General features: G+C 40.8%; 1 protein-coding gene across 2 annotated transcripts in view; it reads left to right on the forward strand.

Moving 5' to 3' along the window:
• LOC121462843 (serine/threonine-protein kinase Nek1-like) overlaps positions 1-17422 on the forward strand; it is an 88062-nt gene that overhangs the window by 6452 nt on the left and 64188 nt on the right. Inside the window, exons 2-3 of one of the 2 annotated variants that reach the window (XM_041674805.1) lie at positions 3689-3836; positions 4241-4337. In XM_041674805.1, the coding sequence (XP_041530739.1) occupies positions 3720-3836; positions 4241-4337 (214 nt within the window). In that variant the 5' untranslated portion in view covers positions 3689-3719. Of the gene's footprint in view, positions 1-3688; positions 3837-4240; positions 4338-17422 lie in introns of those variants that run through there. The other variant, XM_041674804.1, reaches the window with a different exon arrangement.

The following is a 17422-nucleotide window of genomic DNA, read 5'->3' on the forward strand; positions in this document are numbered from 1 at the left end:
TTAGTGTAAGGCAGTGGTTCTCAACAGCTCTGATACTGCACCTTTTAGTGCAGTTCCTCATGCTGTGGTGACCCCCAATCATAAAATTATTTTGTTACTACTTCACAGCTGTAGTTTTGCCACTGTAATGAATTATATTGTAAATATCTCATATGTAGCTATCTGATATGCAACCCCTATGAAGGGTAGTTCAACTGCCCAAGGGGTCGCAACCCACAGGTTGAGTACCACTGGTCTAAGGTCATGTGACAAGTAATATAACCAGGACATAGCTCTGTCTTAGTGTTGTGTGGAGACACAGTGACGAAGACAACTCTTACAAAGGAAAGAATTTAACTAGGGACTTGCTTATGGTTTCATAGGGATAGTTTATTGTGAAGGGAGCATGGCGGCAGGCAGGAAGGCATGGCACAGTGCTGGAGTGGTAGCTGATACCTTTACATCCTGATCCACAGGCAGGTCTGCAGAGGAAAGTGGGGCACTGAGCCTGGTATGGTCATGTGAAATCTCAAATCCTACTCCCAGTGATAAACCTCCTCCAACAAGGCCACGCCTTCTAGCCTTCTAAAGAGTTCTTCACCTGGGGACTAAAAATGCAAGTATATGAGCCTGTGGGGCTGTTCTTACTCAAACCACCACAAGCTCTAGGGTCCAGTGCTCTTTTTAGACACTGAAGTTTGTTATAACTGCAAGTGCAGATGTCAGTGGGGGCATGTGTGCCATGCGCATGTGTGGAAGCCAAGCAGCAACTTTGTGGAGCTTTCTCCTTCCAGGGATCCAACTCTGCTCTCCAAACTTGCTTAGCAAGTGCCTTTAACCCACTGAGCCATCTTGCAGGCCAGCTCTTTAACTACTGCCTTTTGTTGCTTCTTTGATATCTTTATAAAGAATAGCCACTGTTGGTAAGAGTGTTTAAGAGTCAGCATTTTATACAGTATTGGTTACCGTAGTAGATGTTTACCACTCTAGTGGGTCTGTGAACCGGAGAGAGTGGGGCCTAAAGAGGAGGTGGGCCGAAGTCTCATGCGATAGCCACCTTTATTCAGAGCAGCAGAAGTTTATACTCTGAGGGCTGAGTCACATGAGTAAAGAGTACAATCACGGGAAAACATTTTTTCCACAGAGCAGATGAATGACAGCAGCTGAAATAAACACTACACCTGGATTAAGCATGACAACACATGCTGGCACAACTGGATGTCAACCTGTAGAAGAATGAAAATAGACCCATATCTATCACCATGCACAAAACTCAAGTCCAAATGGATTAAAGACCTCAATATCAGTCTGAACACACTGAACCTGATAGAAGAGAAAGTGGGAAGTACCCTACAACAGATGGGCACAGGAGATCGCTTCCTAGGTATAACCCCAGCAGCACAGACATTAAGGGCAACATTGAATAAATGGGACCTACTAAAACTGAGAAGCTTCTGTAAAGCAAAGGACACTGTCACTAAGACAAAAAGGTAACCTACTGACTGGGAGAAGATCTTTACCAACCCTGCAATAGACAAAGGTCTGATCTCCAAAATATATAGAGAACTCAAGAAACTAGACTTTAAAATGCTAATTAACCCAATTAAAAAATGGGGCACTGAACTGAACAGAGAATTCTCAACAGAAGAAGTTCAAATGGCTAAAAGACACTTAAGGTCATGCTCAACCTCCTCAGCAATCAGGGAAATGCGAATCAAAACAACTTTGAGATATCATCTTACACCTGTGAGAATGGCTAAAATAAAAAACTCCAATGATAGCCTTTGCTGGAGAGGCTGTGGAGGAACGGGTACCCTCATCCATTGCTGGTGGGAATGCAATCTTGTGCAACCACTTTGGAAATCGGTGTTTCAGTTTCTCAGGAAGTTCGGGATCAACCTACCCCTGGACCTAGCCATATCACTCTTGGGAATATATCCAAGAGATGCCCGATCATATGACAAAAGCATTTGTTCAACTATGTTCATAGCAGTATTATTTGTATTAGCCAGATCCTGGAAACAACCTAGATGTCCTTCAATGGAAGAATGGATGAAGAAAGTGTGGAATATATACACAGTAGAGTACTACGCTGCGGTAAAAAACAATGACTTCTCAAATTTTGCATGCAAATGGATGGAAATACAAAACACTATCCTGAGTGAGGTAACTGAGACCCAAAAGGATGAACATGGGATGTACTCACTCATAATTGGTTTCTAGCCATAAATAAGGGACACGGAGTCTACAATTAGTGAACCTAAAGAAGCTAAATAAGAAGGTGAACCCAAGAAAAAACATATTGTTATCCTCTTGCCTATGGGAAGTAGACAAAATTGCCGGGGAGAAAAGTTGGATCTTGGGGGTGTGGTGGGTTGGGGGTAAGGGGAGATGGGGAGAGAAAAGTGATAAGGGGAGAATGGGGGGAACTTGGGGAAACAGGATGATTGGGATAAAGGAAGGCTGAATAGGGGAGCACGGAAGCACAATTCTTAGTTAAGGGAGCCACCTTAGGGCTGGCAAGAGACTTGAACCTAGAGTGGCTCCCAGGAGCCCAAGGCGATGTCCCCAGTTAGTTCCTTGGGCAGATGAGGATAGGGAACCTGAAACAACCCTATCCTATAGCAATACTGACGAATATCTTGCATATCACTATAGAACCTTCATCTGGTGATGGATGGAGATAGAGACAGAGACCCACACTGGAGCACTGGACTGAGCTCCAAAGGTCCCAATGAGGAGCAGAAGGAGGGAGAAGATGAGCAAGGAAGTCAGGACCACGAGGGGTGCACCCACCCACTGAGACAGTGGGGCTGATCTATTGTGAGTTCAGCAAGGCCAGCTGGACTATGACTGAAAAAGCATGGGATAAAACTGGACTCTCTGAACATGGCGAACAATGAGGGCTGCTGAGAAGCCAAGGACAATGCCACGGGGTTTTGATCCTACTTAATGTGCTGGCTTTGTGGGAGCCTAGCCAGTTTGGATGTTCACCTTCCTAGACATGTACGGAGGGGGGAGGACCTTGGACTTTCCACAGGGCAGGGAACCCTGACTGCTCTTTGGACTGGAGAGGGAGCAGGAGAAGAGTGGGGGGAGGGGGAGAAGGGTGGGAGGAGGGGGAGAGAAATGGGAGGCTGGGAGGAGGGGGAAACTTTTTTTTTTCTCAATAATAAAAAAAAAAGAACAGTTCTGTGTTTTGATAAAATCGAGGTCACAAGACTGTGTTTTCTTGGAGTTTTCTCACAAGCACTCAGGAATTCTCACAATTCTCACATGCCTTCGTTCTTGGACCATGTTCTGACAGATTTCTGCAAGATGCTTAAGTAATATGTTTGCAAGCTTTAATTAACACCTGCATTGTCTTTGATTTCAGATTTTATCTTAAGAAAATCCTTACAATAAATAACAAAATATACGTACAGAAATTTTACCTTCAATTGTTGAAACAACTTTGAAAAATTGTCTTACTAAGCTTTATTCTTATTAAAATAATAAAATAATGCTACTTGTTCATGTAGGAAAAAGATTGCCTTCATGTGCCTGTGTTGTAAATATGTTTACTGCTGGATACTTCAAAGCATTCTAATAAAACTGAAACATCAATATTTCTTGTTTTGTTCTAAGTGTAAAGTGTAAGTTTCAGTCAAGATATTAAATATCTTTGTATTAAGACTTGCCTAATCTCTGCTAATTCTTTTGCATGTAGCTACCCTATAAAAATGCCTTAAGAAAGAGCCATGGAGAAGTATGTTAGACTACAGAAGATTGGAGAAGGCTCATTTGGAAAAGCTGTTCTTGTTAAGTCCACGGAGGATGGCAGGCATTATGTTATCAAGGAAATTAACATTTCAAGGGTAAGTACATTTTTACTTTGTTTGCAGAAGTAGTAATTTGGTCAGCCTAGGATCAAATATTAAATATTTATTATTTATCAGAGAAACACATAACCTAGTGAGGAAGAGTGCTATGATCCCATCAGGACCACTACGTCACTGGAGTCTGTGTGTCCTTTCAGATTTTTTCCTTTTTGTTCCTGTACAGTATGTAGAAACATATACTTACAGTCCTGTGACTTACTGTAGATTGGGCACGCTTAATGGGCTTCACTTACGGATTCAGTTCATTCCTTTGTAACATACTGCTATAGTTTTTAATGTTTGTTATTGTTACCGTGCTGTATTAGTAGCATTTTTAACCACTCTCTTATAGGTGGACTTTTACCTTTTATTAGTGGCTTTACTATTTTCTTCCATTTAAGATGTCCGGCAAAGAACGGCAGGAATCAAGGAGAGAAGTTGCAGTGTTGGCAAACATGAAGCATCCAAATATTGTCCAATATAAAGAATCCTTTGAAGGTCAGATATATTTTGCAAACATTTAAAATAAGCTCTAAGATACTTACAACTTTTGGGTATTTTCCTTTAAGGAATTATTTTGTGAATGTATTTTCAGTAAAAATACTTTTTGTTTTTGTTGTTTCATAAATATACATGTTAGTATTAGTTTGATTCTAGGATAGTAGTGATACCCTCATAGCTTAATATTGACTTACTGTTATTAACAATTACTTAAGAAGAAGCAATATAGTACAAAAATTTTGAGTGGGCAAAATTAATAGCAACATTTTAACCTTAAATTTCCCTATAAGTATTTCTACTGACACTGAGAAAATGTTCTGATCTTGATTTTTGTAAAAACCATTACCTTATTTTTGATGATTTCATGTATGCATATAACTTAATCATATTCCACATGCAGCCCATTGCTTTCTTCTTCCAAGCACTCCCTTCCTACTTTCATGTCTTCTCTTTTTAATAACCCACAGACTTTAACTAGGGTTGCTTGCATGTGGACAGGTATGGGGTGCTGGCTGAAGGAGTTCCCACAATGTAGTCGTGTCAAAGACTTCCATAATGGGGTTATTTCTTGGGCAGTTTACCAGTGATGACAGCCCTGAGGAAAAATGACTCGTCCTTGCCCAGTAGCCTTTAACTACCATATATCCTCTTCTAGGAGTGGGTCCTCATGGGCCCTCCCAGTCCATCCTAGAACGTGGTGAACAGGCCCATCTGCACCTAGGAGTCATCTGAATGATTCAAATGTACTTCATTTTAAGCATTACCTGTCACCATATATGTTCAGAAGGCATAGACAGGCATGACTACAAGTTCTCGGTTCTTCTAAGTTCACCTTCATTCGAACTCCCTAGGAATTAGTGTGGTTGACAGCCAGTGTTGATTCTTAGCCTGTTTTCTGTGCCTACATGACATGTGCTGTGTTAGGGAAACAAAGTGCTTGGTTTTTCTCTCTGTCCTGGCACCACAATTCTGAAGACTTCTGTAACTCAAAAGCTGTGGGAGTCTTTCCAGTAGCAAAGAAGCAGCTGTACAGTGGATAGCAGCTAGAAGCCCACTAATCCAGTCCACATCAGACACTGTCTACTTGCGGGGAGACTGGGGACAGTACTGGTCCACGCTGTCCCTATTTCAGACCCATTAGCCAGTGCAGAGCTGTGAATTTCTGCCAAATAAGCTACAATGGACTTTCCCATGACCGCCCTTCAGATCTGATCAACTTGCTCCAGCAGCTCACAGAACTCTAGGAAACACTGCACTTGAATTATAGCTAAGACATGCCATACATATATAGCACACGTATGTCTTTTATAATGAACACAAATTCACACCCAGACTGTTAGAAAACAGTAATTACAATGTCTGGGGCTTTTGGCTTCTAAACTTAGTAGTGGTAAAGGAAAGGTGCTAGAAATAGCCAAGCAGTGCGCTTGGACTGAGTTTTCTATTTCATGTCCCGTTAATGTTTCCGTTGTGCTCTTAGTTATTCTCTGTCTATGTCACTGGCTTATGTGGTTTTTGTGTTTTGTTTTGTTTCAACATCAAGCAGTTTCTAAGGTAGTAGTTTTGGGTTTTAGGGGTCCTTTAAAAGCCTGTAAGGCTATTAGTGATGAAGGGGTTTTTGTGTATCTGTAGTCCTGTTCAAATTAATCTGACAAACAGGTGGTGGTATGATGTTAGAAAGAATACAAAACAGATCATTACCCCTCTAACGAAGGAAATCCTTTTCTGTTAATGATATATTTAAGTAGGTATTGATTTAAACCTGGGCGTGGTGCCACACCTGCAATACTAGTTAGTACTAGGGAGGGAGAATCAGGAGGATTGTGAGTTTGAAGTCAGCCTGGGTAACATCTGGAGAGACCTTGACAAGCAGGCATGCAAGCAGGGGGTAGATGAGTGGGAGCACGGGGAGAGGGAGATGGGAAGGGGAGAGAGAAGGAGAGAACAAATGAAAATTTGCTCCAATAGAGAGCTGAGTAGCAGAAAATATAGCTAATTCATATACTGAATCCCCGACATTACTCAATTTTCTTTGTGTTCTGTGTAACTTCTGTAGTCTCACCTCTGTTTCCCCATCTTCCATTGCTGGAGATCAGATATGTGGCCGTTTTCATTCACATCACCATGCAGGGCCTCTGCATAGTCCTGACTGTCTGGGAACTCAACAGAGATCGGCCTGCCTCTGCTTCCTGAGTGCTGGTTTTAAAGGCATGTGCCACTGCGCCTGGCCACTTCATCTGAATTCTTACTAGAGTTTAATGAAGAGAATGAATAAGTAAATTATTTTCTCCTTATTCCCATGAGCCTTCTGCAATAGATAGTTTGTGCCCACAGTTTAACACTTTTACTTCTTTAAAGAATAAAGATTCTGAGCGCTAATACATAAGAATGTGTGTTATAGATTATTTAGATTATTAATTAACATAGATTATTATTAACATAAGTTACAGAATTACTCAAACTGTGATTTTCATCAGGAAACTTTGTTTCCTGGAACCCTTTTTTAGACATTGTGGTAGTCAGGGCGACTGTCACCGTAATAAACACCATGACCAAAGCAGCTTGGGGAGGAGAGCGCTTGTTCATCTTAACACTTCCACATCACCGCTCTTCATTAAAGGAAGTCAGGAGAGGAGCTCAATCAGGGCAGGAACCTGGGGCAGGAGCTGGTGCAGAGGCCATAGAGGGGTGCTGCTTACCAGCTTGCTCAACCTGCTTTTTTATAGAACCCAGGACTGCCTGCCCAGGGATGGCACAACTCACAAGGGGTTGGGCCCTCCCCCGTCAATCACTAATTAAGAAAATGCCTTGCAGCCTGATCTTATAGAGGCATTTTCTCAACTGAAGCTCCCTCTGTGATGGTTCTAGCCTGTGTCAAGTTGCTATAGAAGCAGCCAGTACGGTCATGGTTACATCTTCAGAGGTTGATATGACAAATAGTTGACACTTAGCAATTCTTTGTTTAATAAATCAGAAGAGAAGAGAAATTATGTTTAAATAATCATTAAAGATTTTAAGTGAGTGTTTGAAAATAGACAGTCATATAAGCCAGCTTATTTAAACCAACTGAGGAAATAGCAGTTGAGTGAAGCTACACTTTTAAATATAAAGTGTCATGTATACATAAGCAGTGTGCAAATCTATAAATCAAGGCTGCTGTCCATATGATCATGTTCTGATGTACTGTGCAGTAATTCTAGTAGGGTATGCTAGTTGGCGTGTTATACTGTCAAACGCTACACAGACCAGGTCTTGGAATGACAAACACGCTTTACTTCTGTGAATGTTGAAGTCAAGGCCATCGTGATGCAAAGCAGAGAGATTGGAGGCTTTATCTAATTGCAGGTGGTGGACTATGCTTCCAAGACCCACAGATGATGTGTCCCCGCATGATACTCCATCTACCCTCTTTGAGCTCAGCCTTGTGTAAACAGGGAAGTAGCAGAGCAGGATGCCAGCTTACCTGGATACATGCAGAGACATGCTGAATTCAGACCAGATGCCCCTAATTGATCTCAGTTTTATAGTGCATTATATATGTCTGAGAGAGGATAGCATATGTGTCCTTCAGAGGCATGAACAAATCTCTTGTTATTACAAACCTACTCAAGCTCACAGAGCTTTGGATTTCAGAAATGTCATGTGGAACTACAGTAACCATCTGGAAGGAATAGCTGAACATCATAGTAATTGGCACTTAAAGCAGTTATAGATGTTACCTAACCTACAAAATTCCTGTGATGGAAGTTTAGAGAATTTCTTTTAAATAATAGGTAAAGGACTTTAGACTGCCATCACTCATGGGGATGTAATACAGTACATTTTAGAGGTTTTTTTTTCAAAGATTTATTTTTAAATGCAGGTGCCTGTGGAAGCCATAAGTGTTACTCCCCGTGGAGATGGAATTACTGGTGATTATAAGCCATCTCACGTAGAGGCTGGGAATGGAACTTAGGTCTTCTGTAAAAGTAGCAGCCCCAGATTTTAAGTTTTTACAGCTAAATTTCTTATTTAAAATATTTTTATGTGGTATTTTGTAAAAAGTTGTTGATTTAAAAAAAAAGTTGAAGAAATGATTATTTGTAGAATGAAAATTAGACATTTTAAAATGTTACTGGGAACACTAGCAGACAGGACATTATTTCCGGACTTTATTTTTTCAGAGCATAACTTATTTTCCCTAACAAAAAAGCTACAGGAAGGTTTTTATGCCGTATTAGCCACAGTCTAAGTAGAACCTAGACAATAACTCGTTTGTCTTTCTAACTCTTCTCCACATTTAACCACCCTTGATGTTGCTATGAATTTCGCGGTTACTGGCACTGGATTGTGTGCTTGCGTGTTTGTTTCTACCTGCCATGTTTATCACGATAACTGAACAGCACATAGTAGGTATTCAGTAAATATTTATCACTTTTAAATTTGCAGTCTTTACACAATGTGTTTACATTTTTCTTAATTGTCAGCAAAAGATGCCAAATATTAAAATGTGAAAAAATTAAAGCCAGTAACTGCTGTTACTTTTTTTTTATTGAGAAAAGGAGAAAAAAAAAACAAGTTTCCACCTCTTCCCAGCCTCCCATTTCCCTCCCCCACCTCCCACCCTTCTCCCCCTCCCCCCACTCCTTTCCCCCTCCCTCTCCAGTCCAAAGAGCAGTCAGGGTTTTCTGCCCTGTGGTAAGTCCTAGGTCCTCCCCCCTCCGTCCATATCTAGGAAGGTGAACATTCAAACTGGCTAGGCTCCCACAAAGCCAGCACATTAAGCTGGATCAAAACCCCGTGCCATTGTCCTTGGCTTCTCATCAGCCCTCATTGTTCGCCATGTTCAGAGAGTCCAGTTTTATCCCATGCTTTTTCAGTCACAGTCCTGCTGGCCTTGGTGAGCTCCCAATAGATCCGCTCCACTGTCAGTGGGTGGGTGCACCCCTCGTGGTCCCGACTTCTTTGCTCATGTTCTCCCTTCTTTTGCTCCTCATTGGGACCTTGGGAGCTCAGTCCAGTGCTCCAGTGTGGGTCTCTGTCTCTATCTCCATCCATCACCAGATGAAGGCTCTATGATGATATGCATGATATTCGTCAGTATGGCTATAGGATAGGGTCATTTCAGGTTCTCTATCCTCAGCTGCCCAAGGAACTAACTGGGGACCTCGGTTTGGGCACCTGTGAGCCCCTCTAGGGTCAGGTCTCTTGCCAACCCTAAAGTGGCTCCCTTAACTAAGAATTGTGGTTCCGTGCTCCCCTGTCCCTAAGCCTGCGACATAAGAGAGACATAAGTGGATCTAATCGATATGGGAAGTAGGAAAAGACAAGATCTCCTGAGTAAATTGGGAGCATGGGACCATGGAGAGGGTAGAAGGGGAAGGGAATGAAAGGGAGGGGAGGAGAAAAAAAATATAGCTCAATAAAAACAATAATAACAGAAAAAGCTATTCTTGAAATTCATGAATAAGTTGAGAAGGGCATTTGATGCTGTTTTCTTTAGTGAAATTGTTTCAATACTTATTGTAACTTCTATTTAATTATTCATACAACTATATTACTTTTTGATCCTTTTAAATCATAGTTTTCTTTGAATTTCATAAGGTAAGGTATTCGACTTGTGGATCACTGTTTCTTTTGAATTCTGTTCTAAACCTCCAGTGCACTGCCTAAACTTCAAACTCCGATTATACACAGATGAATTTTTGTTTTTGTTCTGCATTCTTAAGATCAGAAACTTGGCTTCTGCAAGTTAATGCATCAGTAATTCAGTCTAAGCTTTTGGTGCTTATGCCAAATGATCTTATTTGATAAAGGTTAAATCAATAATTGCTGTGTGCTTCACACAACTTATTTCATTTGATCTCTTCAGAAAAGAGAAAATGAGGACATCACTCTTTTGTTAGAGGAAGAAACTGAATCTCAGAGTCCAATGAAAAATCGCAAGAGTATTAAGTGTGAGTTTGAGACCTTGGGTGTAGAAGTGTCCGACTTTGACCCTGAAGGGCTGCTGAGGCTCAGGGTGCCTTGGAGGCTGCTGTCTTCAGCACCTCATCTGACTTACACACTCGGTTCTTGTTTTTTGTCTGCTGTTTCCTTCTAGTTCAGATCAGGTAGTGTTTCTCAGGAGTACAGTCAGTTACTTCCCTTTCCATTGCAGTTTGCAGCCTTTTCAAGAGAACCCTGCCTCACTCATTATGGTCTTCGTCACCTAGATTGTTTGTGCAGATAGGAACTCTCAGTTTGTTAGTAGATATCAAGACCTATGAATTTGTTGACTCAGAAAGAATCACATTAGAGTCATGTATTGAAATTCTAGGAAGTATTTCTTCAAGAAAATTGGCACAAGATTCTAGAAATGTCACTATTTACAACCACGGTGTTTCTCAGCAGTTTCTTAATTTTGGTTTATTGGTATCTGCCCCAGTTTTTATAGAAATCACTTAAAACTTTTAATATATTCTAAAAATTTTGATGTTATGTAGGACAATTTTAGAATTTATTCTGATTCCCATAGAATTTGAGAGGCCTTTAATATACATTCTTATGTTAACAAAACAGTTTCAAATTATTAGCATATTCCTTCACAGTGAGAGTACTTGGTTGTTATGAGTTCTAGATACTTTAAAAATTTATTTCACATCTTGAAATTAGTATAATTAATAATGTTGGCCATATCAGTTTTGCAACTGTTTAAATACATAGATACTGGTATAATAAAAATTGGAAGTCTAAATATTAGAATTACCACCTTATTCATAGCTCAGTTGTGGTGCCATTTTGTTTGTGATTCTAAGAAATAAAGCTTGTCTGAAAATCAGAGTGAGGAGCTAGCCACTAATTAGCTATAAAGGCTAAGCACCATCTTTAATCCCAGCACTTGGGAGACAGAGGCAGATGGATCTCTGTGAGTTCGAGGCCACCGTGAGATTGATTCAGTGTAAAAGAGAAACAGAACCAGGAGGTGGTGGCTCTCCCCTTTAATCCCAGTACTTGAGAGTCAAATGCCTTTAGTGCCAGTGCTAGGGAGGTGGGGACAGGAAAGGATATGGCTGGGAGGAGAGAGGAATATAAGGCAGGAAGAAACAGGAGCTCAGCCCATTCAGTCTGAGGATTCTTGGGGACAGGATCTTGCCCACTTCAGTCAAGTCACTCTATTGGCTGGCTCCCTAATACTTCTCTGATCTTCCAGCGTTTGCCCCGATATTGACTCTGGGTTTTTATTATTAAGACCATTACACTCTGTAACAACTACCTGAAATATATACTTACTGAAAGTCTTCGTAATCAAGAACGATTTGTAGTTGGGAGCAACTCACTCTGTGCTACAACAGTACAGCTAATTCCACTGCCTCTATTTATTTCAGAAGTTTACTGTCTGAGAGCTGGAAAGATGGGTCAAGAGTGTTCTTGCAGAGCACCCAAGTACAGATCACAGGACCTGCTTCAAGCAGCTCTCAACTTTCTGAAACGCTAGCTCAGGGGAACCTCTGGGGTCACCTCAAATGCACAAATACAAACTATAATAGTAAAATTTTCAGCTCACAATATTTATGCTGATTAGAGTCCCAATGACTAGCACCTGATAAAAGTGCACTTGTGTCGAAATATGGGTTTCAGGCTTTAAGGAAACTACAAAATTTGGGAGAAATTTTAGAAGCATTTCTTTCTGAAATATAAAATTAATAAACTACTTTTACATTAAACATTGTATTAGATTAAAATAACATAATGGTATTAGAAATGAATATTCTATATGACTCTTACACATTGTTTATGTGTGTGTTTATTATTTTTATGGGTATGTGTGTATGCTTCTGTGAGATTATGCGCACCAAGTGTGTGCAGGAGCCCATGGAGGCCAAGAGGGCATTGGATCTCCTGGAACTGGAGTTGACAATGGTTGTGAGCTACTGTATTGGTGCTGGGAATTCAACACAGGTTCTCTGCAAGAGAAGTAAGCACTATTAACTACTGAGCATTCCTCATGACCCTTGAAGACTTTTGGCGGAATCATTTTATGAGACATTGCTCGAGCAGTGGTAGCCAGTTTTATTTAGGACTGCTGTCAGACACATGGCTGTGTTTACACATGCAGCTGGGGATTTCTGTGTTCACATTCTACCAGCATGTATCATAGTGTCCAGCCCAGTGAGGAATGAAGGAATTGGAAGCTATTTGTACTATGCATTAGAGATATCTTGGGGCCTTTTATTTCTCTATGAGGATATGAAATCCAGTGTTTTTAGCTGTGTATTCTGTTTCTTGCAGTTGGTGGTGAAGGTAAGGAGCTCAGATATTTCTCTACCTTTGGAGCATCAAGAAACGGGGGATTCTCCATCAAAGCAGCAAATGAGACCTGTTATTTCTGTGACTTCGGCTTTGAAAGAAGTGGGCCTGGTAAGTTTCATAAAATTTAGAATTCCCCCAAGACTACAGATCAATTTAAGCGAAAATGAATTTAATGGATTACATTGGTTTCTAATCCCTCCTTGTTGTTTTCTAGAGTAAAAAGATTGTCTTCTGGATTTTTTTTTTTGGCTTCTTCTGAATATGGAACTTTTCTGCCCACAGATTTTTATCTAGGACTCAGTTATAGATAAATATGCCTTGAACACTCTGCTTTTGAAGATTCCCTATATACAGAGCTAATCAATTTCATATCCAAAGTGTTTGAGAAATAAAGTCATGTTTTTGCTGATGTGCTTACCCAGGCCAGTACTGATGGCCTCTGTAGTGCTGATGTTCATGCTGTTAAACCGTATCACAACTGTTTTCATAGCATATCTGTCTGTTAGGTTTTGAAACTAATTTAGAGACAGTTCGTGGTATGTGCAGGATATCATATGCTATATGCACTTAACCATTTTAAATATGAGAATATGAGCACCTGTGGATTTTGGCAAGGGAGCAGAGAGATCTTAGAACCAGTGTCTCACAGATGCATGCGTATAGAAAGGGCATTGTGTTGAAATGACTCTCTGATAAACTAATAAGATGGCTCTGTGGGGAAAGGAGCTTGCCACGATGTCTGGCAATCAGAGTTTGATCCCTGAGACTGACCCACATGGTAGAAGGAGTGAACAACTCCTACAAGTTTTCTTCTGACTTCCATGTGCATGTAATTGTAGCAGCAGCAGCAAACATACACACACACACTAATTAAATGTAGTAAAAACATTTGAAAGCAATATACTGAAAATAATGTGGCAAACAGTTTTGTACCCTAACCCTCATGATTGGCAAGTTTTTTTTTTTATTGAGAAAAGGAGAAAAAAAAAACAAGTTTCCACCTCCTCCCAGCCTCCCATTTCCCTCCCCCTCCTTCCCCCCTACTCCCCCTCCTCCCACCCTTCTCCCCCTCCCCCCACTCCTTTCCCCCTCCCTCTCCAGTCCAAAGAGCAGTCAGGGTTTTCTGCCCTGTGGTAAGACGTAGGACCTCCCACCTCCGTCCATATCTAGGAAGGTGAACATCCAAACTGGCTGGGCTCCCACAAAGCCCTCACATTACGTAGGATCAAACCCCCGTGCCATTGTCCTTTGCGTCTCATCAGCCCTCATTGTTCGCCATGTTCAGAGAGTCCAGTTTTATCCCATGCTTTTTCAGTCACAGTCCAGCTGGTCTTGGTGAGCTCTCAATAGATCAGCTCCACTGTCTCAGTGGGTGGGTGCATCCCTCGTGGTCCCGACTTCTTTGCTCATGTTCTCCCTCCTTCTGCTCCTCATTGGGACTTTGGGAGCTCAGTCCAGTGTTCCAGTGTGGGTCTCTGTCTCTATCTCCATCCATCACCAGATGAAGGTTCTATGATAATATGCTAGATATTCGTCAGTATTGCTCAAGGATAGGGTCATTTCAGGTTCCCTATCCTCAACTGCCCAAGGAACTAACTGGGGACCTCAGCTTGGGCACCTGGGAGCCCCTCTAGGGTCAGGTCTCTTGCCAACCCTAAAGTGGTTCCCTTAACTAAGAATTGTGGTTCCGTGCTCCCCTGTCCAACCTTCCTTTATCCCTATCCTCCTGCTTTCCCAAGGCCCGACCTCCTTCCCTTCTAACTTTTCTCTCCCCATCTCCCCTTACCCCCAACCCACCCCACCCCAAGATCCCAATTTTCTCCCCGGCAATTTTGTCTACTTCCCTTAGCCAAGAGGATAACTATATGTTTTTCCTTGGGTTCCCCTTCTTACTTAGCTTCTTTAGATTCACCTATTGTAGACTCCGTGACCCTTATTTATGGCTAGAAACCAATTATGAGTGAGTACATCCCATGTTCATCTTTTTGGGTCTGGGATACCTCACTCAGGATAGTGTTTTCTATTTCCATCCATTTGCATGCAAAATTCGAGAAGTCATTTTTTTTTACTGCAGCGTAGTACTCTAGTGTGTATATATTTCATACTTTCTTCATCCATTCTTCCATTGAAGGGCATCTAGGTTGTTTCCAGGTTCTGGCTATTACAAATAATACTGCTATGAACATAGTTGAACAAATGCTTTTGTCATATGATAGGGCATCTCTTGGGTATATTCCCAAGAGTGGTATTGCTGGGTCCAGGGGTAGGTTGATCCCGAATTTCCTAAGAAACCGAAACACTGACTTCCATAGTGGTTGCACAAGATTGCATTCCCACCAGCAATGGATGAGGGTACCCCTTCCTCCACAACCTCTCCAGCAAAGGTTATCGTTGGTGTTTTTGACTTTAGCCATTCTCACAGGTGTAAGATGATATCTCAAAGTTGTTTTGATTTGCATTTCCCTGATTGCTAAGGAAGTTGAGCATGACCTTAAGTGTCTTTTGGCCATTTGAACTTCTTCTGTTGAGAATTCTCTGTTCAGATCAGTGCCCCATTTTTTAATTGGGTTAATTAGCATTTTAAAGTCTAGTTTCTTGAGTTCTCTATATATTTTGGAGATCAGACCTTTGTCTGTTGAGGGGTTGGTGAAGATCTTCTCCCAGTCAGTGGGTTGCCTTTGTGTCTTAGTGACAGTGTCCTTTGCTTTGCAGAAGCTTCTCAGTTTTAGTAGGTCCCATTTATTCAATGTTGCTCTTAATGTCTGTGCTTCTGGGGTTATACATAGGAAGCGATCTCCTGTGCCCATCTGTTGTAGGGTATTTCCCACTTTCTCTTCTATCCTTTTCAGTGTGTTCGGGCTGATATTGAGGTCTTTAATCCATTTGGACTTGAGTTTTGTGCACGGTGAAAGATGTGGGTCTATTTTCATTCTTCTACAGGTTGACATCCAGTTGTGCCAGCACCATTTGTTGAAGATGCTTTCTTTCTTCCATTGTATACTTTTAGCTCCTTTATCAAAAATGAGGTGTTCATAGGTTTGTGGGTTAAAATCCGGGTCTTCTATACGATTCCATTGGTCGACTTCTCTGTTTTTATGCCAGTACCACACTGTTTTCATTACTGTAGCTCTGAAATAGAGTTTGAAGTCAGGGATGGTAATGCCTCCAGAAGATCCTTTATTGTATAGGATTGTTTTGGCTATCCTGGGTTTTTTGTTTTTCCATATAAAGTTGATTATTGTCCTCTCCAGATTTGTGAAGAATTTTGATGGGATCTTGATGGGGATTGCATTGAATCTATAAATTGCCTTAGGTAGAATTTTTAAAGAATAATATCTCTTATAGTACTTAAAGTAAATAACTATAGAAATGAACTCTACACCTATTTGAAATTTTGTAACATGGGAAGTGATGTTCAATGTAATTCATTTTTTTTACCTTCTACTTCTGTCTCTGTATGCTAGCTATATAGATAATAAAACAAACAAAAATATGCGAACAAGCAAAAGTTTAAACTTGTAAGTGTGCACCAGGTTACCTGTCTAAAAAGACCGTTCTGGATGAAAGGAATGGCTCCAAATGTGGAGTGACTCCCTGGTTTAAACTGCTCTGAACACAGTCTGCTGAGCCCTACAACCTAGGAACCTCTGTTTTCCTTTCCCAGTAGCTACTGTCTGTGACTTGTATTTGTTGAGATTCTTTAGATGTTTTTCATACTGCAGAGATTATTGGTTATCTCAGAGATTTTCTGCAGCCTTTGTGCTTATCTTGAAAATAAGGCAGAGTATAAAGCTCTATGTCCCTGTTCAGAGCTTCGTGTAAGAATCTGTTCTCCCAGTAGGTTTTATCTCTTTCTGATAATGACTTGCATGTGCCGCATTGTTTACAACTTTAGATTCCTTGTGTGGTTTCCTTCCTGGTACCCAGTCTCACATCTCCAGTACCTGTCATCTCTGACTGCGTTCCTGGGTAAAATCCTCCTTGTCTCATTTACATGTGTTACTGTAATTCTGATCACTATGCTCTTGTGTTTTTCAAGTCTTAGAAATCTGTGGTAATCATGTGACTAAATCGTTTTTCTTATTGTTGTGTTTATAGAAACTGCTCATTTAAAACTTTGAAGATTAATTAGTCACACTGTTATAGCCTTCATAACAACTAATCTTTTTCTTTTAATGTATTCTTAAATATTAAGTTTTTAAGAATATCTTTATACTAATCAGACGAAAAGTAAGAATCTGTTTTTACTTAACTTCTTTCCGTAGATAAGAAAGCTACTTGTTAATTGTGTTTAATGCTCTGTCTTAATGTGTATGTGTATGTAACAAATTTGTTTTCAAAATAACACAGCTTATCCTGAATTCCTTTATCTACCAACACATTCCCTGGGACTAAGACTTTAGCTCAGGTGGTAGAACACTTGCATGAGGCATTCAGTCCCCAGGATCATTTAGTTTTAGGACGTAATTATTTTATGCATTTGGGTGTTTTGCCTGCAGATATCTCTGCACAGTGTGTATGCCTGGTGCCCCAAGAGGCCAGAAGAGGGTGTTAAGTTCTTTAGAATTGGAGTAACGGTTGTGAGCCACCTTTTGGGTTCTGGGAATCATACCCAGGTCCTCTGCAGGAGTAGCAAATACTCTTAACCACTGAGCCATATCTCTAGCCTGAAGAACCATATTTTTTTAAAAGCAAAACATGACAACCCTTTTCCTAACTCTAATAAACAAAGTATATGAATTTCTTTTTCTGTAAGGAAAAGGAGGGAGTTGCACAGACTTCTTCTACCTCTCTTAACCCATCCACATGCT

The sequence above is a fragment of the Microtus oregoni genome, unplaced genomic scaffold (assembly GCF_018167655.1).
Source record: "Microtus oregoni isolate MIOR12 unplaced genomic scaffold, Mior012 000025F_ref0000491, whole genome shotgun sequence".
Lineage (NCBI taxonomy): Eukaryota > Metazoa > Chordata > Mammalia > Rodentia > Cricetidae > Microtus > Microtus oregoni.